At 54.2% G+C, this 26982-nt stretch overlaps 7 protein-coding genes across 7 annotated transcripts; 3 read left to right on the plus strand and 4 right to left on the minus strand.

Annotated features, from left to right (window-relative positions):
• The first annotated feature begins 4277 nt into the window (after positions 1–4277).
• Positions 4278–5563, plus strand: QBC33DRAFT_164553 (uncharacterized protein). The gene has a single exon (XM_060422264.1). It carries the CDS (start codon positions 4742–4744, stop codon positions 5477–5479), a length of 738 nt encoding a protein of 245 aa, XP_060287938.1. The 5' UTR covers positions 4278–4741; the 3' UTR covers positions 5480–5563.
• A 665-nt stretch (positions 5564–6228) lies between these two features.
• On the minus strand, positions 6229–7496 carry QBC33DRAFT_164555 (uncharacterized protein). The gene has a single exon (XM_060422265.1). The coding sequence runs from the start codon at positions 7126–7128 to the stop codon at positions 6409–6411; it is 720 nt and encodes a 239-aa protein (XP_060287939.1). The 5' UTR covers positions 7129–7496; the 3' UTR covers positions 6229–6408.
• Positions 7497–13104: 5608 nt separating this feature from the next.
• On the minus strand, positions 13105–16829 carry QBC33DRAFT_164653 (YTH-domain-containing protein). The gene is made up of 5 exons (XM_060422266.1): positions 16303–16829; positions 14438–16241; positions 14041–14102; positions 13862–13975; positions 13105–13758 (listed from the first exon to the last, which is right to left on the minus strand). Exons 1-5 carry the CDS (start codon positions 16519–16521, stop codon positions 13390–13392), a joined length of 2568 nt encoding a protein of 855 aa, XP_060287940.1. The 5' UTR covers positions 16522–16829; the 3' UTR covers positions 13105–13389.
• Positions 16830–17392: 563 nt separating this feature from the next.
• Positions 17393–18692, plus strand: QBC33DRAFT_164754 (uncharacterized protein). Its single transcript, XM_060422268.1, has 2 exons — positions 17393–17840; positions 17972–18692. Exons 1-2 carry the CDS (start codon positions 17576–17578, stop codon positions 18538–18540), a joined length of 834 nt encoding a protein of 277 aa, XP_060287941.1. The 5' UTR covers positions 17393–17575; the 3' UTR covers positions 18541–18692.
• Positions 18693–18708: 16 nt separating this feature from the next.
• QBC33DRAFT_164733 (mannosyltransferase) lies at positions 18709–20719 on the minus strand. Its single transcript, XM_060422267.1, has 3 exons — positions 19987–20719; positions 19310–19907; positions 18709–19261 (listed from the first exon to the last, which is right to left on the minus strand). The coding sequence occupies exons 1-3, from the start codon at positions 20273–20275 to the stop codon at positions 18877–18879; spliced, it is 1272 nt and encodes a 423-aa protein (XP_060287942.1). The 5' UTR covers positions 20276–20719; the 3' UTR covers positions 18709–18876.
• Positions 20720–21203: 484 nt separating this feature from the next.
• QBC33DRAFT_511229 (uncharacterized protein) lies at positions 21204–23541 on the plus strand (the record flags this gene model as incomplete). Its single annotated transcript, XM_060425821.1, has 2 exons — positions 21204–21263; positions 21355–23541. The coding sequence occupies 2 exons, from the start codon at positions 21204–21206 to the stop codon at positions 23539–23541; spliced, it is 2247 nt and encodes a 748-aa protein (XP_060287943.1).
• Positions 23542–24733: 1192 nt separating this feature from the next.
• QBC33DRAFT_554898 (uncharacterized protein) lies at positions 24734–26385 on the minus strand (the record flags this gene model as incomplete). Its single annotated transcript, XM_060429566.1, has 4 exons — positions 24734–25114; positions 25199–25255; positions 25308–25747; positions 25803–26385. The coding sequence occupies 4 exons, from the start codon at positions 26383–26385 to the stop codon at positions 24734–24736; spliced, it is 1461 nt and encodes a 486-aa protein (XP_060287944.1).
• Positions 26386–26982: the final 597 nt, after the last annotated feature.

The raw sequence follows: 26982 nt of genomic DNA on the forward strand, positions 1-26982 counted from the left end.
ACGGCCCCCCCCCCCCCCCCCCCCCCCCCCCCCCCCCCCCCCCCCCCCCCCCCCCCCCCCCCCCCCCCCCCCCCCCCCCCCCCCCCCCCCCGGGTCGGCTTGTCAAGATGCCATGGGCGTGCCGCTTGCCACAGGGATAATCAAAGCGAACGAACATGGGGTCCCAAGAACGACCTTGTCGAGTTCCTCGCACGCCCTGACAGCCCGCGGCAGGCCTCGATCCCGGGAACAAGCCTTGCGCGTGCCGTTTGCAGGCTCCAACATCCATTGCAGTCCTGTCATCGGCGGTGAGGACCACAGGACCTCTCTCGTCGGCTTCCCGTTTTCCTGGCACCCACGCCCACTCTGCTACTCTGCCCCAAGAGCGGGATGGGCCACGGATGGGTTGCACTTGCAGACGAACAGGGCCCCACGCTGAGGGAGCAGAGAGCAAAGTAGACGGTACTTGCAAGGGCCAGCCGGAGGTGGGATTCTGGGTAAAGTGCCCAGTGTACTGTACAATACATCCCCACGGAATGTATCCGGACCTCAGCGTTATCCTTCCAGGTTCCCTCCTCCCACCTCCGTCCAGGGTCAAACCCAAGCGCCGACAGGGGGGAAGTTGACAGGGCCAGGCGGTATCCACTGCAAGACAGGTAGCCATCGTTCCCCCAGGATTTGCCATAAGCTGCCCTGTCTGAGATGTAGTGGAGTCATAATGTGGGCGGCAGGCAGCAGAACGGTTCTCTCGTGCACTAAGTGGGATAGAAGACTGTCTGTGCGGGCGCGGCGTCGCATTGACATGGATGTGTACAAGGGAACATGTAGTGGAGGTAAGGTACTTAGTAACTTAATGCCTGCTGAACAGCTCCAGGTCTCTGCGCTGATGATAGCATGACGAGGGAGAGTGGGTAGCCCATTGATTCTCGAACGTTGAGATCTTGCGTCACCGCGACCTGCGTGGCTTCGTTGCCCCGGATCTTCCCTCTGCTCTTTCCTTTGGCTGATCGAGATTTCCAGCGTCATGCTTGTCCATCCCACATGGCCTACAGGTAGCGAGGTAGCGAGGACCATAGATTTTCAGGAACAACATGATGCTGCTCCATGCAACGAACGAAATAGGCAGCACACCTGCATTACGGGATTGACACACATCTGTAGCTCCCTCAGATTAGGTAGGGACCTTGAATTTGCCCCAATTTCGCTCTAGGATACCTCGCGCCACCGTTAGGACGGGATCTGCTGCCAACATTGCCCAAGTAGTGCCGATACCACCTGGCAATTAACATAGACTGTCATCATCACTCCCCAATCGCAATATCAGCCGTATTCAGTTACCTGCAAACGCCTGACCAAAGTAGCCAAGCAATCCCGGCTCTCATTCCGTCCCCCACATGCGGCATGGGTTGAGCATATCTGATCTCCTTCGCCCTGATCCTTATGCTTTTCGGTCATCATTCCATCTGATGTCACTTGGGACGATTCCCAACCTGGTTGAAAGCCCCTTCGGGATTCGAGACACGCATCATTACGGACTTTCCGAGCAGCTGTCAATGCAGCCACCCATCAAAAGAGGTAAGCATCCATGCTGATGATTGACATTTCGAACGTCGGAGGAATATTCCAAGAAGACGGTCAGTGCTCAGACATCCTGAGACAAGGCGCGCATTGCGTCGTAACTTTCCGAGTGAGGGTACTTGGAACTCCACATCATGCGCACCTACTGCCTGCCGCAGTAGTAGTGACAAACGGCCCATCTTGCAAACGACGGGCCCCAAGTACCTGTGGACTTGCCGTACGAAATATATGAATGCTCGATATTGGACCTTGGACGAACCAGGAAGTTTGAGGAGAGAACATCGCGCGGCTCATAATTGTGCGCTGATAAATTACACTCTGCATTTCTATGCCGGTGTCGATTTTAATCGCCATCTGATCTTTCAATCCTCGTCAACCCCGTATGTCAGATCTTGGTTGGCAATCCTGTGTGCCAGCCATGTAACTCTACCGTGACTACTTCATTTTCTCGAAACCCCCGGGTCCTGCGAAAAGTTGCGCTAGATAACTTTGGGGAGTGGGTGAGGGGCAAGTGGGGATAGCAGTTTCCCTTCCTGTTGAAGAATAGAAAAGAAGAAAATACAGAGACAAAAGAGGGCAAGCCGCCCAGTCGCCGATTCCCGATCGGGATCTTGTCGATAATTCAATCGGGAGGGGTTCTTTCGCCGGCCTCATGCCAGTGCTTCCGACTGGCTCCAAATGACGAGTCTAACGACGAGCTAACAAACCTACCGTCTGCACTTCTCCGGACCTTGCCTACGAATATCCATTTCCAAGCCTGCCAGGCCCGGAATTCCCAGATGCGATACTGATCTGCACGTCCTTTTTTATGCCTTCCCTCACATCTCAGAAATCCCCCGCCGGCGCACCAAGATTCTGCCAACGGTGCTTTGATTTGATCTCCCTCGTCTCAAGCCACCTACCTGGAATTTCATGGCATGGAGAATTTCGAGGCTTCCACCTTGGCTAGATTTATCGTCAGAGGTCCCGGTGTCCCTGTCGCTGTCAGCGAACCTGGAATTTGCCGTTCGTCCCGTCTTTTTGATAGCACTTCAGACTATCCGTAGGCAGGTACGTACCTAGAGTAGCTAATCCCCGCCCGTTACCAGTTCTTGCAGCGCCACTTGTAGAATGCCTAGGTAGACAGCTGCCAGGTGCCTATCTACTTGGGCGCACGTGGACATTCTCTTTCCGTCTTCCATTCTCGCATCTGACATAGGTACACAGTAGAGGAGATGCTGCCGCCTGTCGAGAAGGAGGGGCTTTGGCAGATAGAATTGGCTTCCTAATCCAGGCCAGTTCATTGCTTCGTCCCTTTTCAGTCAAGTCAAATGCGCCATCTCTAACAGCCGAAACACAGACGGCTTGTCTCCTGCACCACTCAGGTTCGATTTCCACCCTCCTCTCGCAACCGGCCGTCCTCCGAAACCCCTGCCCCAATTACTTTTTGTACGCTACATAATTGCTTCCGCACTTATCCTCCGATGCATGGCGCACAGGCCGGCGACCAGTCGAACCGCGCATGCTTGCTCGCCATGCCCTGTGGCGTCAATCGCGGCCTGAAATGGGCAGCATTGCCCAGGCCAAAGACCACGTCTTCGTTGAGAAGGTCACGCTTGATGCCATCGATTCGATTCCGGTCACGCTTCCAGCCCTTTGTACTGGGTACTGTGCCGTCGACCATCCCGTCTGATCTGTGAAACCAGGGGAGGGGGATTCTCTCCGGCATGAACGGAACGTTCATGAGGCTATCATCCTCAGCAGCAGCCAAAATCGCCCTATGACATTGCCCTGGCGTGGTCACGGGGAGCGAGCCACCGTGTCAAATGTATGTCATTTTCAACGCCATTTGCAAACCCTTCCGCATGTAGACCCTGGGCTGGACAACCCAGCCCCTCATTTCCCCTCCCAGCGTCTTTTCTAAAGCCTTTTTCGATGGAGACTCCATGCCAGATTCGCCAATCTCCCTCTGAGAGTGACGGCCGTGACCTCGGGCTAACTATCAGCCACAGCTCATAATCCCATCTCGAAAGCTCAAAGTATGTACAATATACTAACAACGACTGCCCATCTCGCTTCTCCTGATTGCTAGCTGCAATGAGCAGCGATGCCGCACCTCCATCTAACACGTCCATTCCCAACACTTCATTCGTTGTCCGACCGTCCCGCCCCGTCTCAACCTTCCCCGGTTTATGCTCCTCGCTTCACCGCACCACAACCATATGCGTACGTAGGTAGTACAAAGTAATCTCGAGCTAAAGGCGGAATGGGGACATCTCTGCACGGAAATCCGATTCCGAATAGTGAAACTCGTCTGCTTTGCAGCTTGTCATTGTCAGCGAATGCTTACCCTTCATTCTTTTGCCCTGGTTACGCACGGTCAATCAGCCGAGAGAGCTGCCAGTCATCCCAACCTTCCACCAAGCCGTTGAGAGGGTTGGCCAGGTTGACAGCCACAGTATAACCCCTCCCAGCCACCACAGGAGGCTTCGGGGCTTGCAAAATTCAGGACGATCTGTTTCAGGACTCTTCCTTCTTCCGCTTCTAGAAGCACTTCCTTACAAGTGATATGCGAAACCCTACCCTGATCTTTGATCTCGCCCATAAAGAAAGATATGCGGGAATTGGACCTTCACGAACGCTGGGGGCTTTTCCAGTATGGAAAACTCGCACTCTCCGGTGGAAATTCGAGAGGCCTGATTGAGCAGAATTGAGCAGCAGCCAGTGGCCTTGCATGTCATATATGCAGTGTCGGGGATCGAAGCCCAGCCGTCCCCGGTTTCTATTTTGAAGAGCTTGGTTGCATCATTATCACCCAACTTCTGATCTCTTCTCGGCACCTGTAACACACTGACCGCTGTCTCCGCCAAGGGCCGCAGGCTGGCTTTTCCTTCGAAGCGCAATGGCTCCTAAGCCCTCTGTTACTTACTTGTTGCCCTCCATCGCCTTCTCTTCAGGGTAAGTCTCCACGTTTCCCGTGTTTCGACATGCATTCGCGTGCCGTCCTGGTTCATATTAGCCTGAAGGCGATCTCAGCTCGAATCCTCGTGTCAACCTTGACCCTGGGAGCTCCAGCTGGTAGCATGTGTCGATTGCCCCCCTATCTGACACCTGCGGTGGCGAGCCAGGAGCCCTGGTTTTCCTTGCCGGTTCGCCCGCAATCTGAGATCCCGTACGGTACCCTGTACTGTAACCTCCGGTGCAAATGCCCCCTTCCCGCTCCACCAACCTAGGCGAAAGTCTTGGTCTTGGTCCTGGTCTTGGTCTTGGTCCTGGTCCTGGCCTGTCATGGATGCTTTGGAAGTCGCAAGTTCAGCAAGCACGCTCTTTTCGAACCCAGTTTCTGACGTCCCCTTTCCGCATGTGCCGATACTGCCTTGCTTCCGACTCCATTGGTTCAGCAGACCTGTTCTGTGCCGCTTCCGTCCCCGCATTTTTGGAAAGGTATGGCGAGCCTCGATGGAACCGTCGCGTCCACATTCAGTTGTGGGCTGCTACCCTCCCTCCCCCCTGTTCGGTTGTCAGGGGGGGACGAAGTTCTGCGGTTCGGGGCGCCAACGTGGAGCTGGGAAGACCAGGGGTAGGTGGTGAGTTTTGGCGTTGCTGGCCCCTCGCTGAAATCTTGTCCACCTTCTACCCACAACACAGCCCATGGTGGCAATTTTATGGGGGTGACTTGCTGTTGCCGCCTCCTTGTCGGGGACTGACTTGTCTTGTCGTCCTTGGACCATCAAGGAGCTTCGAATGCCAATCATCCAGCAGCCAGACACTCGGTTGTCACCAGTGCCCCAGATGCCAATCCACAGCCGACCACTCCGCCTCGCGTCCCTTGGGACCTGTCTGTGGCTCACAATTTCCGTCCCGTTATTGCCCACCCACCCAATCCTTCCCCCCAACAAGGACGCCTGCGTCTCGCCAGCCAAAAATATCTACTCGTAGATGAGCAGTCGGCGGACTCTGCTGCAGTTAATTACCAGAATCCTTTGAGGCTCTTCGAGCTGGAGAACCACTTCAAGCTACATTAACACTTGCTGTTCAGCTGACCGGACGTGATGCCGGCCCCCTTAACGTTGGTCGATATGGGCTTGTTGCTATACCTGATCCAAGCCCTTAAAGCAGAAGCAGACGTCCAGTGGCCAGCTCAGAGGCTCCACAGCGGCACACCTGGTAACATAGTGTCACTGGTGTGTGGTGGCAGGACTCATCGAGCCGAGGAACTGTGGAGTCAAGCAGGCCTAGCGAGATGCGCTTGCTGCCACGATTCCTCGGCCTCCAACATCGGTGGAGACGTAGACAACAGCTGTTCGAGGGATCGAGTCCACCTCTCTCTGTCGTCACGGTCCCATGACGCATCTGGCCCAATAGGACTTCCGCATTCTCGCGTTGGTTGACGTGCCTAGCTTGAGACTGACCCGGGGAACGATGTGGTGTAGTGGGCATCCCAATTTCGTGCTCAGAAGCTGCACTGCGACCTACACCACACCTTCCCGGCTGTCGGTTGATTCTAAACATGGCAACAACAGTGGTCTGGCAGGTCCAACTGCAGAGAGGTTCGGAGCCCCCCCCGAACCTCGGCCACGCAAACCGAACCGGGACCGGGGAAAAGAGCAGAAGCGTGCAGGGCGAGATGCGAGGATGAAAAAGGGAGAGGTTGGCGCGGAGAGTTGGCCCGCTGCAGCGCCGACATATAACACAGCTCCTTTATATCGAGACCAACCGTTCGGAGAATTTTGTCGTGCGGTGGGCTACTCCACTGCAAAGTAGGTATTTCCAGGGTTCTCAGGGGGGGGAACGCTGTCTGAAAACCAGTTTCAAGACGGGGCCCTGATCAGCTCTCTCTCTCGCATTATGTCTGACCACAAGCCCCGGATTCTACCGCGAGCCTATCAATTGGAGGTCAGCGTGGTTTTCCTCCCAGCTCCCACCTGAAAGCCCAGTAATCAGTACCCGGTAGCTTCTCGTTCTCAAGTCTCGGTTGCACTCCCATCTCCCGGAAACGGGGCGGGACCGGCGCAGTGTGACCCCCGGATTAGAACCATGTCTTTGCGGGGAACGGTTCTGACGATGCCCCATCTCGAAACGCCCGTGACCATCTGGAGTTCCGCAATTAGATTCCTGTCCTCTCGCTTCGGCGCTCTGTATTTTTGGGCTCTTAACTTGTCTGTTAAGGCCCTTCTCGGCTTCTGCGGCCATCTTTTCCCGGTGATAGCTGCAGCAAGCCATTCCTGGATGCGCACAGCCAGCCCAGCCCAGCCCAGCCGCCGCATTTGTAGTCCGGCCACACCATGCCGACCCGGGACCCTTATAGTCGCCTGTTTTAAGCATCAAAAAACAGGCGCCCCTCGCCTGTTTCAGGTCAATCCAGACTTGGATGTTTCGTATGCTGCAGACTAACGCACTATTCTCTTCTTTCGACTCGATTTTTCTCGTTATACCCAACCACTTCGTGATAGCTGCTGCAAGACTTTCTTCTTTTGACCCAGTTCGACTTTTTCCTCTTCCTCTTCCAGCAACCCGGGCATATTCGATCCGTATGAGGCCGGTGTCTGGTCTGGAGGGAGCTCTCACCTCGGGGGTCGTCCTATCGAGCATTACGGACACGCCCCTGCGTCTTAGTTTGAACTACCTGGGCTATAGAAGAAACATGAATGGTGATCACTCATGACAATGACCTACCACCCGCGCATCTTCGGCACCGTCGTAGATTTTGGGTAGTTTAGGCTTGAGCAGTCTGGGTCCGCCAGACACAGCTAGCCCAGCCATGTATCAATCAGCCCTGCAGTTCCGGGAATTTGAAGTTTATTGACGAGCCCAGTTCCGCTAATTATCTTGTGTATCAAGAGACAGGGGAACAAACTGTGAATTGGAGAGGCATGAAATCATATAGCCCAGATAGATGGTGGGATTTATTTAGCAGTCTATCAATCGGTTGTTGCCGCGAGTTGTGACACCCAAAATCGGAAGTGGCAGTTGAGATAGAGAGCGGAGAGAGCCGCAAGTCCGGGAATATCTTACTCCGCTTCTCGGTCAAGAGCGAATTGTATTATATTATTATTGTAGGTCGCTCTAGCTAGAGGGGCTGCGGGTTCTAACTCGGCAGTGAAACGACGGGCAGAGAGAGAGACACCTCCGGGCCAAGTTCCTTGGGAGTCCAAATTGACTCTTCACTTTTGCACTCCTTCACCACCAAGACTCATCAAATGGGTAGACCGGCTTCTGCATACTTTGGTCGTCGTTCAGGTAACCGCAGGGCTTTACCCCTAATGTTGATCCATTTCAAGCAGGCGCAAAGATCAACATGTGACCCAGTGAGGTCATTCCAAATTGATGAACATATACTCGCAATATTCAGCACACACCACACGCCTCACTCCAACCCCGCCCCCTCTCTCTATGTATGTACGTCTGCCGCATCGGGCCCCGAGAGAGGCAGATGTCAAAACGTAACTTATAAGAGGCAGGCGTTATCAAATCCACACTTGGCTATAGCATTGCTCACTATATTGGCCCGGCCAGACAAACAGGCTCGGAATTATAGGGAAGACCGTCCAATGGAGTCATTCCCACCGCATATTGAATCGCTCGCCGACCCTGGCTTTTTTGCGCCCTCGGCGCACCGACCATCTAGCAGGGAAAAAAATAAAACGGTCTCCGAACCATCGCAGATCTTGGTTCAAAAAACGAAAACAAGCCCAAACTGATTCTGGACACTGCACATGCTAGTCTTGGGCTCGGGCGGCCGCCAAACGCGAGCTACGCGTTCCAATATCCAACGGATCCGTAAATCTCCTGGTCACAACGGTTGTGGATCATGTACAGTACCTGAGTACCATGCAAAGGCCGTGTTCTAGATACATTGTCAAGTATCCATACTCTCTCAAGCAAGCGGGGGGCTCTCAGATGAACCATCGCCCCTGGCGTTGTTAGCCCTGCCAGCCACATTCGACAGGCGTGATTGGTCCGCAAGGGTAATCCCGCGCGATGTAACGACGGGGCGCGGATGTCAAGAACTGACGGGGTCGGGATAGGGTCTTCCCTGTTCGCGCTTTTTGCTTGGGTGGGGACCGTGGGATTTTGTGCTGGGGGTTGCATCCCCCCCTACCCTTGCCCTACCTACCTGTCCTGCAGTCGCCGCTTGTCATTGCCAATTGTGGCACTCACAGTTCACGTAATACTAGCGTAAAGGTAAGATGTTGCTGACTGAGAACGAGGAAGTGCTGTTGGGCCATGAATGATACTGGAAGCAGCGTAATAATAGAGCAGAGGGGGAATTGCCCGAGTCGACTCGGCAAGGAGAGTCTTCAGATGAGGGGAAGAGGGGAAGGATGGCTTGGATGCGGAGAAAGTGTGTGATGTGTGTCTTATCGACGACCTCCAAGACTCTATTCCTAGGTACCTACTCCACATGTGTTAAGGTAGGAATATGAGAGCCGCTATCGAAATTCCTGGCCGTGGGCTCACCTGAGACCTTGCAGCTGACCAGGACTTGCTGGGGATATCCCACATCTAGATATTAAAATTGGCCTGGTGCTTTGTGGAAACTAGGAAACGGAGCAACATCAATCAAATGCGGGGCCAGGATTCCAATGACAACCGCCAAGAATCGCGAAAGCAGGAGGACTGAATAATCCGTCGCGGAGGATTAAATGTATTAATACCTACCTACCTACATGGTGCTCGGAAATGCTCCGCTTCTGCGCTGTCGTCTCGACATGCGGCCTGGCCGCAGGCGTGGCCGCATGACACGATGTGGATAGTAGCAGGATAGTCATCAGCACATGAAGGAGGGGTGGGGGAGAGGGGTGGGAACCCGCTCCTAGCGAATGGCCAGTGGGTTATGTGTCGTGCCGCCGTTGCATTATGCGTGTCTGTGTGGCCCAGCTTGGTGGCTGCTAGCCAATGCTAGCTTCACAGCTGATTTCCTATTTTGCGAGATTGACTGGCTTATTCCAGTTCTAGCTGCCTCGCTTCCGAAGCACCTTATACAGCACACCGTTGCTGTGCGTGCGAAGTCCAGAGTACTCCGTACTCAGTACAACGTTCTCGCTCCAGGCTCAGGGGACTCCACACTCCCAGATTTGGAGGCATTTGGTCGTTCTGCACTTGTCGCATGCAGATGCTTATTTAAGGTTTCTCGCTTCTAGCCTGTCCAGTCCTTCCATCCCTCCACCCAAAATGCTCGAAGGAATTCGTGTAACCCTGCCAAAGATTCACAGGATTTTATGTACCGTACATCATCATGGTCGGACAGGGTCAGCTGGAAATAGACCTTGGGATTTGTCAATCGCAAATGAGGTCTTGGACAGACCGTTGTCAGGGCTGGCGGGACAGGCAGATAGATCTCCATCGTCGCCCCACTCAAACTTCCTCTAGCAGGGTCGCAGTCCTAATTTCGCACTGACCTATGGTTCATTTCGCCAGGTCATCGCCATCAAGGGCTGAGGAAGAGGGTGTGGTGTATTTCCCCACCATGTATTCCGAACGATGCGTACACTATGTATCCGTACGTAATGTACCGTAGTACTGCGTATACATAGGTATCTGTTGCTGTCGAAGGGTAGTGTTGCCAAGATATCAGGCGAGTCTTTGGAAAGTGACAATCTGGGGGTGCCCCTGCCAGCAATAACAAGTGATGTCGTCGGCGCTCCGCTCGGCAGCCCTACCGAAGCTTGGACCACGTGGTCCGACTGGCGAGTGGGAAAACTAGTGCAGGGTTTGAAGAACAATGGAAACCCGAGGGTCGAACATGCTCTGCCGTCACAGCGCATCAATACTGCTTTGAGAAATTTCGGGGTGACAGTTGAAACAAGCCAATTTGGATCGAATTTCCAAGCTGCTAACATTACGTCAAATGCTGGACTTACGTCACTGTGAAGAGCCTTCAGGGAGTGATCTTCGCTCAAGCTCCAACAGGTACAGGATCGCCCGTTGTACTTTTTTTGACGCTAGAACCTCGAAAGTAGTTGATAAGTAGTGTAGAGGTCATTAAGGGGAACGAGGAGTATCATTACTATCGCTCTTCATGTGTTTGTTCCAGATGATCAACTCTCAGCAGGGCCACCAATTTGACAATGATCAGAGCCAATTGTAACCATGGCTCTTCAACTCATCTCTTGAGCTCTTGTCCGTAACGGAAACCGAATTAAACAGAGATGGTTTTCTGAGAACAAACGCCATGTACCCTGTTCTCTTAACCTAAGCAGAAGGCACATGGGGGACTTTAAGTCAAGTTGAGAGCCTGGAGAATAGGGGTACAACTAGAGCAAACTATAATGGTATTAATGTAGTCACGCAAGATGGCGTGAGGACGCACCCAGACTTCTTCCAGTATTCTTAACTCAATCTTTGGAGGTGGAACAGATTCTGATTGTGCAGACTCATCTCAGGGATTAACTCTTGCCTTGTCTCTGGAAACCTTGTTATCTGACTCTGGACAAGTTCCAACAAAGTACAATTCTTGGAATGTAGGCCACAATGGAACATGCAAGGCCCACAGGTCAGACCTAGCTCTTATACAGGGAGTTATGTTGCTAGCAAACGCTGGCAGTAAGTTGATATCAGACTTCTAGAACCAGGCCGCGTTATTGAAGAGCAACAGACTAACATCGATGTAGACAGGCAAGGAGCAGCTCTACGGCAGGGGTAAGCCAAGATAGAATACGGGCTCAGACGCGATCACGGATCAACGGCCAGAGCCTTGGACTGAATGAGCCCTCGGTGATCATCGGCCCACACGTACGAAGACATCCAACGGAGGAGTTAAGAACTGCAGAAAGCGTCAGGGGTTGACTTACGCAATGGAGAAAATGCAGCTTCTTCCCCGACTACAGTCAAAAGCCCACTAGACACCTCCCTAGCACTCCTCACGAGTCAAGTCAAACCCCCTCTCCTCTAGGCTCCTGCTCATCCTTCTCCTTTCCGACCTATTATAACATCTTTGCCTGCCAGGTCGACGAACTCATCTCGGCGTCGGCTGCTGCAGACCCAGATCCCACGACGGCGATCGAGGTGGCGGAGCCGGACAGCTCGAGGCCGATAACAACGCCGGGTGCAGCGCTGGAGCTGGGGGCGGTATAAGCTTCGAGGGGCCGTAGACCTCGGCGCTGTAGAGGTCCCTCCTTGGTGGTGCCGGCTGGCCTTGTCGACGGACTCGCATCCTGCGGCGCCGCAGCTTGCAAAGTAATCTATCAGGGCCCTTGTGTGATCCTGGCTCGGAGGATATACTGTTGATAATGATATTGTCGACATGTCCGTGGGCAACGACAGTAGTAGTGCCGAGACTCAGAGCAAATCGAAGACATTGTAGAACGAGTTCGTCGAAGATGTGCAAGTTTATCGAGCTTGAGTTGGCGGCGGACTTGCGGAAAGAATGGGCAGGCAAATCCGCGAAGCACAAGCAGCAACAAACGACGGGCTTCAGTCGAGGAGAGAAGCGAAGGTTAAAGGGATCAAGAAAAAGGAGTATCTGTCTGCACGGGATGGACTTCGCGAGCCTGATGAGAGAGGGGTAGAGAGTGAGGCTTCTCACGATGGCAATGCAAGTCCAAGGCCGTTAGTATATACGCCCCGTCGGCACCTCCCGAACCTCCTGACAGCCTTGTTCCACGCCTACTTGGGCTCAGAGCGGAGCCCACCGTGATGGCTGGGCAGATTCAGAACCATTGCTGGCATTAGGGGTGCAGCTTGGCAGGATGTAAACTCATGAATTGGGCAGCCACTTGACCTGGTTAGGGTGCCCAGTTTGAAATGAGGCTCCGAGATTCCCCTCTATCGGTGTTGATCTGGACTTGAAGGGTAGGGAAGGCGGAGCAATGGGCGAGAGTTATCTTGAACTCGTGGAGGTGCAAGCGGCATGATTATGCGAGCCATGGCTTCCTTAGTGGCACCTTGGTTGCGTTCTTATGAACTGGTAGCTAATCGATCAGCAGCAAGTGTTATCTGATGCGGTGGAGTCCTGCTCGTCCCATGGACTTGAAGATGAGATGGGAGTGGGGGGGCGCGTTTGGAGGCCTGCTGGCGTGGTCACGAGTAGATGTGCGACCATAACGTGACTGCCCTGGCTACCTGCAGGATTCGACTGGATGGGAAACATTCGTTGCTAGAGAGGAAGACGTGGCTGTCGTTTCACGACCCCGCCAGCTCGGAAGCAAGCGTCCTGCATCATCTCCTTCGTCCCGCACTCACACTGGCGGATCTGGGGCTATCACCACAGCCCTTGCCGTTGCAGGGCGCCTGCCGCCCCGCCAACGCGGGCATCATTCCGCCGTGGCACCTACGCCAGTAATCCGCGAGTCCGCAACGGGATGGTCCGAAGATGCGCCATGTATGTACCCAGAAAACGAGGGGCCCTACCTGTGAGTACGGCGTAGCAGTAGACTCGGTGATGCGAAGAGGACGAGGTGTTGAGCCTTACTTACATAGGCAAGCTCCATGCGCTTGAATGCATCTACGTTGTAGGTACGCTCAACGTCCAATGGGCGCAAAGGCTCCTTGATAGGTTTCTGCAAACTCAAGCAATGATATTGTTATTGAGCTGCCTGTGTCTTATGCATGCCATCTCCACTACCTGCAGCACCGTGACGAGCTTCTCCATAAGTCTCTGTCCATCATTGCAATTGGCATGGAGAGGGTTCGTTCCGCATATGTTCAGCCATAGCACAATGACCGACCGTCTACTACGGCCAGTTCATCTATGTGCGTGGCAACGATCCGCACATGTAAGGGGCGTCAAGTTGTAGGAATTGTGCCCCTCAGTCCCTCTTTTTGGCTGCTTGGTCCTATTCGCGAAACTGTGACGGCGGCACCACGTACAGATGCGGACTTTGAGAACCCCATCCTTGCCCGACCCTGCCATTACCGATCATCTTCTTGCTTGATATATCTCTTTGCGCCCCGACCACCACGGAAATGGTACCCGCCTCTGCCGCGGAACTCCTTCCTAGGGCTCGGGTGGACTTTGCGCATGTCATATTTCATCTGCGCGACGCTCTCCATCTCCATGAGTAATTGACGGCCGCATTCGTCCTCGATTTCTTGGCCGTCTTTACCGACGAGGACGGCCTGGTTTTCATTAAGACTGTTCTTAAGATGTCCGATGCGGTAGAACTCGACTTCAGTGGTGCTTAGCCATTCAATCCGGAATGGGTGCGTTGTTTCCCAATGAATTCCGTTCACCCACTTGGGTCGGGGAGTGTCTGGAGATGGGGTCGTTGCCATTCGCGCCTAGATTTGAAAGAGCCGTATCAGTCAGTGTGGCCATCCAAATTAAGGCATTCTCGCCTGGCGGCGAGGAGAAGAGGCCTCCGAGAAGGTATTGGCCACCTACGTATCCTTGGAATGCACGAGATTTGTTGATGGAAAAGAAGAGTATGACATTCTTGCAAGTCGCGAACGCACTGGTCAGGGCCTCGCCGTTCTGGGTCTGCGTCGTCCATATTCCCTATACATCATCGAGTTCAGCAAGATTCCTCTGTAGCCCAGGGCGGTGATTGTGCATGGACTCACTTCTTCCATACATCTTCTCACGTTATCCTCATTGAAGGATTTGACCATGAAGAAACGCGTCTCTGCGAGAAACGTTAACCGGCGAATCCTGTTGGATATTTGTGTTGTATGAAGGGCGCGCCGGCTCTCAGCCGGAATATTCCGGCCAGGACGAAATTATGAGATATCGAAGGCGTTTTGTTTTGCAAGGCACTCTTCGCGAAGATCCGAGAGGAAATGTGATGAAAATGAAAGATTGAGAAAAATGAACCAAGGAATAGTGCGAGATGGACGACTTAAAGTCAAGGGCTATCGAGTCTCTCGAGTAACTGGAGCCGCAACCCAATCTGCAGGGTTTGGCCAATGACGACACTTGGGGGGGGGGATTAAGGAAGCGAACGTGGGTAATAACACTAACCGCCTCTGTGACCCAGATTAATGTGCTTTGGGCCTCGGGGAGGACTGTATCCTCGCCGTCCTATTGGCGACAGGCTTTGCTGGCGCCCTCCCCTACCGCTGTCGCCTCGATAGTTGTTATACTCAAAATAGTCTGAGCGAGAACGGTATACTGGGGGGCCGGGCGGCCGACGAGGGGATGGCGACCTTCGACGGTAGTCGTCACCATAGCCACCCGGGGGAGAATTTCGGGCAGGATACCGTCGTGGGGATGGGCCACGACTCGAGGGTGGCGGTCGGGACTCGTGACGCTTGAATGCCGGGGCGTCCGGGGCGTCCGGGCCGTGGCCAGATAAACGAGGATTGTCGCGTCCAGAGTCGCTATTCCTCTCTTTCTGCTTCGAGTCGTTGTCTTCAGCTCCAGGACCACGATCCTCGAGCCTCGGAATCTTGGCAGGGCGAGGGGCCACCTCATTGCCAGGGATGTCAGAGTCCCGCTTTAGTGGAAGGGAGAGCCGAGGCTCAACTGAGGCCTTTATAAGGCTCGGAGGCATGGGTGACACGAGAGAATTGACGGCTCTACTTGGTGCGGCAGCACTGCTGTCGTTTTGGCCAGAGGCAGCCAAAGCTGGGAACAGAGGGGTCGGTGTGCTTGTCTGCCACACCATGCCCCGCTCGCTCTCCTCTTCCGCCAGCAATTTCTGCCGCTCGGCATCCATCCGTTGTTGCTCAGCCTGCATTCTCTTCTGTTCAGCATCCATTTCGGCTAGCTTGCGATAACGGGTCAGCTTTCTCGTTCGACTCTCTGTCTCAAAATATTGGGTAAGGGTGAGCCAGTCTCGGAGATCATGATCACGCTTGAGAAGCGATGCAAGCTGCAGGCCCAAATCAAGCCCCGGACCCGCGGATTCATTCGTGCCATGCTTGTTCTCTTGGTGATGCTGTTCAGGTGGTCTGATGGTTCGATCATTGTCAGACTTCCGCGCGTCACCTGCAACGGGCGTTCGATAGTAGGTACTCGACGGCACAAGCTCTCGAGGCTCACGGCGATTAGGCTCTGTTTTTGCTTCCGTATTATGGCTGCGTGATGTGGATGCAGATGCTGATGCGGAAGGAGATGCTAGGGTTTGCCCTTCAAGAGGGCGCGTGGTTTGGGGTTGCTTATTGGCAGGTACAGACGTAGTATATCGCTTGGTTGTTGCGGCAGAGGCCTGAGGTAATGCAAAACTGTTCTTCCGAGGAAGCCGTTCAGGAGCATCTATTTTACCACTGTTCTGTTTGGGGCAGTTCGTTATCTCACCCTCCTCGGGGGGCGAGGTCGCCTGGTCAGACGTAGAACCCCGAGCAGGTGGACGGGCCGAACTTCCAGAGGTGACCTTGGTGATCTCCTTTGTTGGGGGCCGAGAACCCTGAGGTTGATGCATAGCGTTGCCACTAGACACAGCCGGTTTAGCTGCCTGAAGGCTTTCATTCTTCTCGTCGTGCGAGGCCGAGGAAATAGACGATATCAAGGCGGCAATATCATTTGCATCTGCAGGGACCGAAGTCTCAGGAGGCTGTTTTGGCATGGGATGAGGAACAAACGGGGGAATAGTGGATGTCTGAAGAGTAGAGCCCGTTAGAGGTTTCTTGTCACGACCGGCGGCCGACTGCATCTTCTCCACTGCAGGTGTCAGTGAGCCGTCCCGGCTGCTCTTCTGGCTTCTATTTCTGAGCAGTCGCTCCTTGAGCTCAGCAGCCCGAGCATCAATGTGAAGCTTTGACCCTGGAGTCTGGGCTTCGGAAGACGGGCTGGATATCCTCATATCGGAACCAGATGATGTTTGCTTGCGAAGGAAAGTTAGCGGATGGTGACTAGACATTGGAGGGAAAGATGCTGATAAATACGTGAGCTAGAGATGGAAGCCCTCCATAGGAATTCGGGACAGGTCCTCCAAAGTCGTGGGCTTGGCCAAAGGGGAACGACGATGACGAGTTGAAGGGGAAATGTGCTGGCAGTGAGGCCTCATGCAGGTTCGGGTCGTCGTAGTCAGGCAAGGCGCCAGCTTGGTGAGAAAGGAAAGAAGGATGTTCAATAGGTGGCGAATGGTCGTTGGGAGGCCACATCCTGGGAAGAAGGTTGCCTTCAGTAAGGGAAGGCGGGCGCAGGTTACCTTGGTGCCTGGGGTGGTGCGAGGTGAATACGCGGCGCGCGATTCCAAAGGGCACCTTATTTAGGTAGGTCCAGCCAAGCTAGCTCTTACCGACCGTTCGTGAGACCTGGTGTGTAAGGATGTGGTGAATTACCAGGCACAGGGGTGCCAAGGTGGAAGGGCTGCACAGAAGTCCTTATTTAATATCCCTCCAAACTGACCTAGATGAGAAAGACTTCAAGTTTAGCATCATCCCGTCGTCAACCTGGAAGTTGTGCAGTGGGTCTGTCGGGTTACGGAAACATTTTGGTCCGCTTGACCAGGCACCCGACCCTGTAATAAGGATGGAAATGCACTAGTCTGCGGTAATCTATACTGTACGATTGCGCACTATGCAAAGTCCCGCTAGGTAGGTGCAAACTTGGAAATGCAGAGCGCCAGGAAGACGCTTGAAAGACTTCGCAACCGGGCCCGTGTTACTGTCACTTTTATTGTCATTTTGTCGGCGAGTTCAGGCCATGTAGTTGGGGTATACTAAGATATGGAGGTTGCCCTAATATCATTGGAGGCCTGTTTAGCATCCGGGCCCGGCATTCTGGGCCAGGTTCCAACGTCCAACTTTCCCTCAAGGCTGGTGGTGGGCCCTACACGCCCAACCTAAGTAGGTACGTAAGGTATCACAATACGCACTGTGGCCTCCTGTAAATCCGTATATTTTATCTCGCTTCTATGACCACCCTGTCCACCTGTCAGTACCTAGTCAGGAGGTTTGCGACGGCTTGCGAAATGAAAAGACAACTGCCCGAAGCTCCCGGGCCAAGTATCAATCAACCCATTTGCGCCAAAGTTTGCCGTGTTTCGCCTTCTATCACTTTCGGTGACACTTGCGCTTGTGCTTGAATATCAACTTCTCGTCATGCCCTGGAGTAGATAGTGCTTCCATAGTATTAAGCATAGATTTTGCTGGTCTCCCACGCTATCTTAGCCTCCTGCAGCCTCCCCTGCACGCGCGATCAGGCTGAGCAGCCATGGGAAATCTTTTCTCCCGACACAACGACGTTCTGTCAGAGGATCAGCAAATCGCAGCCGGCAATGACCGGGATCCTGAAGCCGGCGCCGGTGCCGGCGCCGGTACTCCATCACCGCCTCCACGCCGGAGCCAGGATTCGGGGCTCGAATTGGTACTGCCGCCCACAACCAAGATGACGACCCACCAATTCTTTTACATCTTCATCTTGGACGGCATCGGTGCCATGGTCCTGTCCGGGGCTATCAACTTTGCTATTGCTTATGGTAAGCCAGCGCATCACCTGATCCTCATCCTTTGCACTTTTCTGGCGTACCAGCATTGTCCCTCCCTATTCCTGCCACAAGCCCGCATTTTCCCAACAATAGTTTGAATGATAATAATACAATAAAAATAGCAATGTACGCCACCAAAGACCCGACAGCGCACCCAATCCGGCTCTTCCAGCTCCCCAACACCCTCGCCGGCGACGCCGGCGTGACCATCATCATCCAGTGCCTCGTGACCTGGCTGATCGAGTACTTCCTCGTGGCCCGGGACCTGCGTCGCGGCGCCGTCGCCCCGGCGGCCTTCCTCCCCGAGCCCACGCGGCCCCTGGCCCGTTGGTTCCTCTTCCTCCCGTCTTCCCCCTCCTCCGACTACGACTACGACGCCGCCGCAGCCGCCACCTTGTCCCCGTTCGCCCATGTTCTGAGGGCGATGCTCGTCGCCGTCGCCTCCTTTGCCGTGCTGTGGGGCCCCTCCGTCGGCATTCTGACTGCCGTGGGGACGAGGAGCGGCGGGGACTGGGTGTTCGAGAGTACCTGGGCACCGCAGGTGTTCAAACTCGTTCTGGGAGGAGTGCTGGCGCTGCTGATGACGCCCTGCTTCGCCGTGTTCTGGCTGGCGAGGGAAGGGTGGTTGGTGACGGGGGTGGCGAGAGGTGGGGGGGAAGAGGGACTGGGACCGGAATTGAGACCGGAATAGTGAAAGCCAGACGGGCTATCCGGGCGGCTTATGGATAGGCCTTCTTGAAGAAGGCTTGCGAAAGAATGGGTTCACTTGAAAAAGTCGACCAGTTGCCTGCACCGAGCTATGAAGGAGGTGCTAGATCAAGATTTGGGGCTGTGTTTCGGTTGCATTCTGGGAGCCTGACGCATCAGTGTCATTCGCCTTTGGAAGACCGACCCTCTTGTATACCAATTAGACGGCGAATTGGGAAATTTGACATTAGATAGATATATAGACGGTTCCCAAGCACTGGTGCTTCGAGCATGTAATTGAGAAGCCATGATAAAATCCGAGACTACGTTGAGACGGGCCCTATGCTGGTGGAAGGAAAGAGGCGAAAAGCACCCCCTGAATAGCCGCGTACATTATCATGAACCTGACAACACCCTTCCCTCCGTCCGAGGTCTCCCGACTGGACAGGCGGCGGGCGAGCCAAAGGTACCAGAGGGGGGATCCGGATGAGAGGCGAGTGATGACCTGAACGTGATAATTTGTCACAGCAAGAAGGGCTAGCAACACCTGGGCAGTCGCCGCAGATTGCAGCACCCCAGCCACTTGTGTGGCCTCTCCAGAGTGTGCGACGGTGCTCGAGACTATCTGGTCCAGGCCGGATTTGGTGAGTATATACAACATTGGGGCCGCCAGGAGGAAGAGCGGAACGTTCGGGAAGGTCCAGTAGCGGAGAAAACCAACGTTCCTATGATGTGTCAGTGATAACGTCCTGGGAGGGATCAGTCAGCCTTACCAATAGTGCTCTTGGACAAAAGTGTAGATGCTTGGAAGGTAGCTCTGACACCAAGGACGCAGATTCGCCTCCGGCGCACTGGAACAGAATCGCCAGTAGGCCACAAGCTGAGGGCCAATCGAACCAGCCGCTACGCAGAGTCCCCCGATGCCCAGAACGAGAAGACTGCGGATGGCAGCCATCGGGTGGCGAACTGGGCGGGCAAGCTGTTGAGCAAACTGCCAGGCAAACAGGACGCCGTTCAAGATGCCATTGCTGCGGAAGAGTGTGGCCAGCCCAAAGGAGATGCCGGCCAGCAAGATCAGGGCATCCCGACTGCCAGGCCGCCGGCCGTTCCGGCAACTCTCGGCGAAGAGGAGGTGGCCGGTGAAGCTGAGCAGCGAGAAGCTGCTCTCGGCATACGGGGCAGAGAGGAACAGGCCGGCGGGGGAGAAGATGTGCAGGCTTGCCGCAACCAGTGCCAACCTAGCGTCGCGGAAGACGACTTGTCCCAGACGATACAAGACCAGGACAGAGAGCAGGTGGGAGGCGTTTGCCACTAGGATGCCCACTAGGGGCTGAAGATAGCCGCCAGTCTCGATGCCAAGAGCTGTCAAAACTGGTGACGGGTGACGTCAGTTGGGAGAGGAACAACAAACGAAGAATATCACGGAAGCCTCGGAGATGTGCAAGCCCACCTTTCCCGAGGTAGAAGATGGCGATTGGCAGCCCACTCCCGAATGCCCATTCTTGCTCGAACAGATAGCCGCGGCGCGCGATTTGTGTGAAATAGATGGCGTCCCAACTTGTGAGTCTGCTGACCAGTGTCGGAGTTGAGCTGTTGCCGACGCCGACCCCGTCGAGGGCAAGGCTTGCTGAGGTGTCATATGCCACACCGACACAGCTCCCCACAGCTATGGCTAGGAGAAACGTCTTCCATGCAGCGAAAGCGACGACCAACGCCCGAACAGGGTTGCGAGTAGGCATTATGGGGAGGAAGAGAAAAGGCTAGGCAAGAGTTTCGAGATCACATGCGATACACATTGGACGCATTAAGAAGATAACGGGTGTTAAGTTTTCGTGGTGGGGGGTGAAACTCGGTTCCAGCAGCTTGGGTGGGCCTTGGGCGGCCAAGCAAGGTACAGTACCCAAGATCGGACTCGTGTCATGGCCGAGCTGCGATGTTAGGCTGGGAATAAAAGCTTCCCGCAGCCTATGCGGGATCTGCGCGGCACCCGAGTACCGGCCAAATTTGTAACTGGCCCCGCCAACGAATAGGTAAAATGACTTCAAGACAAGATGATCTAAGATGCCGCCACTCAAGGAGAGCGGTGAAACCAAAAGCTACAGTTATTTATCGTCCCGTGAGGTGCCGAGGGACCACAGGAAATTGGTAAAACCCTTCTGGGATCGGGTGTCTTGGCATATACGCCGATGTAGCTAGATAGGTAGGTAATTACCAATACAACTATTTGTCTCCCTCAGGTCTCTTTGTCTTTAAGGGAAACTTCGGTTCTCCTTTCTCAGTTCTCAGATACCAGCCCGTTCTGACGATCGACTAGTATGGCGAGTATCCCTACCAATTGGTAATAAGAGACGGGGATATCAATTTATCATCCCACCTTCGGGGTAATACTCCAATGCCCTTGTGTGGGCAGCTGCCCTCCTATTGGTGACCTATTGCTGACTGCTGGGCACCATCTGACAGAACATCAGCCTCATATACTTGCCAAGATTGCTTACACGAAATTGGCCTTGAGCATTGCATTGCCAGCAACGACAACACCCAACTCACCACCTCCCATAAAGAACCTTCAGAACCTGTCGATAGCTCTCAAGAGCGCGAGCACGAACCTACGCCATTAACGTCGCGATTCCCTCTGTCCTCGAACCATATATCCCTAGCCGGAAGGCGATGCCACTCCCGCCCTGCTCCTTTCCACTTGAAGTCCCCCTCGCCCCTTCCTCAGGGCAGGTGCGGTAAATGCCACATGTTTCTTCACTCAGGTGCTGGCCTTCATGGCCACGAATATTCCAATCGCAATCAACGACCGACGTCGCCCCAGCGTGCCAATCGGCGGCCCACATTGCTGCGATCCGCCCTTGCCAGTCAGAAACCTCGAACACAGAGCCAGCTTGATGGCTTGAGACCGGTGGCATTGCAGACGCCGAGACCGGTATCAGAACACATACCCCGTACACCAGAGCCTGGTCCGAAACTTGAGGAGAAGCCGGACGACGGAGAGGAGGAGGACGACAACGACGCCGAGGAGGATCAGCAGTCGAAGATACCCATGAACGCCGATCCCAATCCCCTGCCTACGTCTGACTTGAGCCCCCTCCCGCAGTCTCCGGACACCGCTTCGACTACATCCACCTCTCGTCGGCGAAGACGGGTTCCCCGCAAGACCACCAGATACGCTTTGGCTTACCCGGCTCCCCGGTTTGCCGGGAAGAGTCTAGTGGTCCAAAAGGTCAACCCCAAGCTCTATCTGCAGCTACAGCAGGTCTCCGAGGCCAATCGGCCAGTGCCCATCATTGACGTCTTCCCGTCGTCGCGACTAGCTGGCCCTCTGGTGGCTTCACGAGTCGCCAAGCGGTTTCCTAGGGTCTTTGGCGCCAAGGGTGAATTGGGCGCTGCCGATGTGGTGGTGATGCAAAGCGAAGCTTATGACATAAATTCCCATGCGCTGGAGAGTGAAGACGAGGATGACGGCCTTGATCAGAGGAAGCTCCTTGCTGTGTTTAGTCCACTGAAGAAGAAGTCCGACCTGACCGAGATCGTGCTTGATGATGGGTCCGCGTGGGTTGCACAAATGCTTCCGACAGGGTCATTCGATTTTGTCCATGTCGACGCTCATGGAATTACCACGACTGCCCGTTGGGCTCGGAGGCCTGGGATGCAGACAAATACCACATGGCCGTTGGGAGACGCTACTCCGCAACCGACGCCGACAACATCCAGCGATTCTTCGGGACTGAAATATACGTTCAGTATCCTCAACCCTCTCACGCGCCGGCACCCCATCATGGCAACTTTGACACAGTCAGCCCTCGATATCCAAAGTCATTATACCACGGTAACCATGTCTTCCAGCCGGTACCCGCCATCCAGGCGCAGGAGCCAGACACTGCCGTCCTTTTCACGTGCATTTCCAACCTCGCCCTCAAGTCGGACTGTGGCGTCAGCGTCGGCGTCGGACCGCGACAGTGGCTCTGAAACAATATTGCCGCCGGAACCCGAATCTGAGCGCACCAGTCATCCTGTCGACAACGCCACCAAAATGCTGATCTCGATCACGGCAGTCTGGCTTGCGCTGCGTTCCGGATGGTCGCCGTATTACAAATCTCCACACTCTCAAGCTTCCGACCATGCCCTGCCGCCTAGCTCCTCAACTCCCGGACCATCTGTAGCCACGACACCGGCTGCCACCACCGCTAGGCAGAGCCGTCGATGTGTTTGGCCTCGCAGAGACAGTTTAGACGAAAGTAATATGTCGGGCCCGCGCCCCATCGACCTCCCTGATCAATATCTTCTCGGATCCTCCAGAGGTGCAAGCGGTCACCGCCCCTCAAGTCTCGGGATGGCCAAAACAATGCCTCTGCAGCCAGGGATTTACATCAGAGATCAATCTCCGGGCCCTTCGACATCGGCAATTCCATCTTCCGCCTTCTCCATGTCCAAACCCGTACCCCGTAGAGCGACAAGCACCGGCGCAGCATTCATGCAACGACACATCCAGCTACAGAGTCCCGAAGCTAGCGATACGGAGCATGCGGCGGCAGGTCAAGGTACCGGCAACCGGCGGAACGTACGTGGCCGGATCCTGAGCGGTGATTGGGCCCCAGCCTTTGCCAGGTTCAGTCGTCCGCTCTCCTTCCATGGCCGCGGCCGCGACCCCGGTTCGGTGAGTCCCTCGTCACAGTCCTCGCCGGAAACGGGTCCCGACCAGGCAAACACGATGCCGGACCATCCTAGCCACACCGTGGCACCTTCAGCAGGCGGCAGGCGCGTCCAGTCGGCCTACTACCCGAGTAATTCCATGAGACTGGAGGATATCCGCGATGGCGACGGCGAGAGCAAGGTCGAACCCGGGGCTGCGCCCGATCATGTGCCTGGAGCCACCGGCGCTGGGACGCAGGAGGACCATTGTGCCGAAAGCAGGTGGTCGGAAGACGATGACAGGAGAGGGGGCTTTGCTGGAAAGCTCAAAAGTTTCGGCAATTGGTTCAGGAGACTCGGCACGCACTAGGGCTGCTGCTTTCTCTAATGTGTTATCATCCCCTTCCCGCCTCAGAAGCAGGCGAAGGATTACTTTTGCTCGAATGTCTTTCCCTTATTGTATACATAGCACACAGGCTGTTTCTTTTGTTGCATCAACATAAACTTTCTTTCTCGGTGTATTATTCGGGAATGCATCGGTTGGTTGGTGGCGTCGGTTGGGCTGGATTGGGAGGGGGCGTAACTGCTTTTGCATCAGGGTAGCTATTGGTAAACACCTAAGAAAGGGGGGAACAGGCCTCTCAACTTTGTATGATTACGTTATTCGCGATCATGGGTGGTCAGTAAGAAATAATACTGCGGCGGGAACGCTACCTTGACATCTTGATGCACCTGCCCAGGCATGCCCTTGCCGTGCACAACTTGTTGTTGATCATCGTCCCGCGAGGCATGGACGAGACGGTAAGTGCTAAGAGAGAAGTGATGAAAAGGTGAATGAAAGAAGCAGTATAAGTAGACGGCGACCGGAATTTCGAGAAGAGGGGATGGGCAGAGATAGGGTTCGCACTACGGACGTTTTGCCACATCTTTGATTGGGCTTGGTGAGTACTCTCAATAAATATCCACTTTCATCCCCATCTCGGACCCCTCGAGTTTCCCTCTTCGCCCATCTTTCCCTTCTACTCATCCGGCATCCTCGCCATACATAGATTTGGCCTCCCCTGCCGCATGGGGTTATCTCATCGACGACCTCAAGGGGGAACAAGTGGCCGAGTTCAATTGGATAAAGGGGCGAATGGCGACTCTGACGACTCCTTAGCTGACGAAGTCCCAATGCATTAGATTTACCATATCGGTCAAGGAAAATAGTATATTGCGGCTAGCTGTGCGGCAATGAGTCGATGACACATTCAGGTGCTTGTCGCTGGTAACTACTCTAGAAGTGGAGAACTGTAGCTTGAATGTGCCTCTTGCGATACCCTCGATATATTGTGTGTGAGCCCGTAGGCATTGAGAGTAGCCGTGCAGAGCTGAGAGTATTCGTTTGAGGAAGATTGTCCACTTGACCCCATTGTAAATCCCAAGTATGGCGTCCTTCCTTGACTGCCAGCTCCCCCTTCCCATTACCCATTCCCAGGCAAGGAGGCGTCAAATACGCCCAACCCGTTCCAAAAAGAAAAGAAAAAAGCGTTAAGGTCATGAAACGTTAGAGACGAGGTGACCTAAAGTCCAGTGAAAGTCGAATTCCCCGTAGCTTGGGCGCCGGCGAAGGAGAAAAACTCGGCCTGAATGTGGTCAAATGACGAGACCAGAAATCCAACGAGCTCTCCAAAAGCGATCAGTCCAAGGTTCCGGAACGCAGAAGGTGGAAGACCATAAGATCCCATAACGAGAGCCACAGTGGGACACACAATATATGGCCACCAGCTGGTGGATATCGAGGCCTTAAAGAGAGACTGGTTCACACTGGAAGCTGTCGACGCCGCCTCCACCAGAGAGTCGAGAATGTCTTCAGTAATATTGCCCGCCTGACGTAGGAGGTAAGAATGGTGGTTGTATTTTGTAGACAAGGCCTCCGAAGCCTCGATAAGTCTGTTCAATCCCTGTCGTATTGTTAGCCCGGTTCTGGTGCATGGGATCTGATGGCTGGATCTGCAATGCCATGGAGGTAGGGCAATGGTAATCACCTCTTCAACAGCTCCTTGTCTGGTTTCAAGTTCGGCGGCCTGGAGCCGGGAAATCTCCTGTATCAGCGTTAGAAGCTAGGTGGCTCGCGGAGGACTAGAAATGACTTACGATCTGATTCTGTAAGGTTGCCGACGAAGCAACCGCACCAGCAATGACTGCCATGAGGCCACCCATTTCGTCGTTCGCTCTATTCGTGGCCAGTTCTAGGGACTGCTCATGGGCGACGGCTACCTGGGAATTACCCTCGAGTATGGTCTTGAGCATGATTGCCAGGGCTTGGTGCAAATCTTCTGCCTGTCCAAGGCCATCCTTGATGGCTTCCGACGATTCCTTGACTGCCTGGCGCATATCTCTGGAAAGATATTCCTCGACCTTAGCAAGTCCCTCCCTCAACTGATCTATTTGCGGGTTTAACTGGTCCATGCTTTCGGAGGCTCGCCGAGCTCGATTGTCAAGATCGGCCATGCGTTTCTGAAGTTCGGCCTCGACGCCCTCTGCCAGCTTGGCAATGACTCTGGTTAATCGCTGGTAGAGTTGGACACTCCGTGCTGTTTCCCATATTAGCAGATGAAGAAAAATGAAAGATGTGGACTTGATACGAACCCTTCTCATTGTCTGCTCGTGCTGCTTCGCAGAATCTCAACGCCTTATGACGATAGCTGACCCAGGTATTCCACGCCGAGTCCGAAGTCCCCAGCGCCGAAAGACAGAGATCAATCTCCTTTGAGCTGACATGGAGAGTTGGCTCATAGTTGGGGCTGAGAAGGCTCAATGAAGACTCTCGAAACTTTGCGCACTCTGACGGGATGCTGAATCTTCCCCTTTCAAGGTCGCATATCGCTAGGCTAGCGGCGTAGGAGTCGATGAAATCTCGAAGTTGGCGGCCGCTATCGGTGAGGACCGTGGCTTCATCTTTTCCGTCGAGGAGCTGGCAGTTGCTCACTAGAAGCCGAGCAGCAACGCGGTGACAGAGAGGTTCTGACTCGAGTTCCTGCAACTCGCTCAGGGCGATGGCGTAAATGCTCGGAAGGGGAGAGTTGGAGTTCAGGATTTCAGAACGTCTTCCGACGGGACTTGCTTTCTTCTCACTTGCCCAGAAAGCGGCAGTCGGAGAAGCAAAAAGGAGAAGGATCCCGAAAGCCAATGCCAAACCCCGAACCATACCTTGAGAGAGGTGCTGAGCCATGGCTGACCGATTCTCGAGGTTCACGAAACACTCGAAAGAGGAAGAAGAGAGTGGTTAGAGAGATGTGGAAAGGGAGAAATTGGGCGCAAAGCTCCCGAGTTGGAGATGGAAGTTACGAAAATGGCAGGAGCCCAGCAAAGATGGAAGGGGAAGGAGCGACTAATGGAAGGTGTTGCCCGCACTCTGGGCTAGCAGCTTCGACATTGGTACTGATCCAGGTTTGGAGGAAGATTCCCAGAAGGTTACAATTTGTGGAAGTTAATCCTGGGGGGAAATAAAGTGGCTTTCATGACCTTCTTGATCACGAATCGTGGTATATCTGGCGATGGGATCATACCACGAGCCCACAACCTCGAGATATTCAACTCATGTGGTCGAGTCAAGAAACTTACATACTACCATGTCATTGAAGCTTGACATACAGGAGCCAAACTTTCTAGTTAACTTTCCAGACTTCTTAGATCATCTGAATGAACAAGAGATTTATCGCAGTGTTAGTCTTATGGTTCCCATTCAAGATAGGGGATCAAAGACAGGGAAGAGCACGGGCCAGATGTAAGGGGTCATGTACCGGCCAAACTTCGGAAAATGCACGGC

Source organism: Phialemonium atrogriseum (assembly GCF_030411735.1).
Source record: "Phialemonium atrogriseum strain 8032-3 unplaced genomic scaffold QBC33scaffold_2, whole genome shotgun sequence".
Classification (NCBI taxonomy): Eukaryota; Fungi; Ascomycota; class Sordariomycetes; order Cephalothecales; family Cephalothecaceae; genus Phialemonium; species Phialemonium atrogriseum.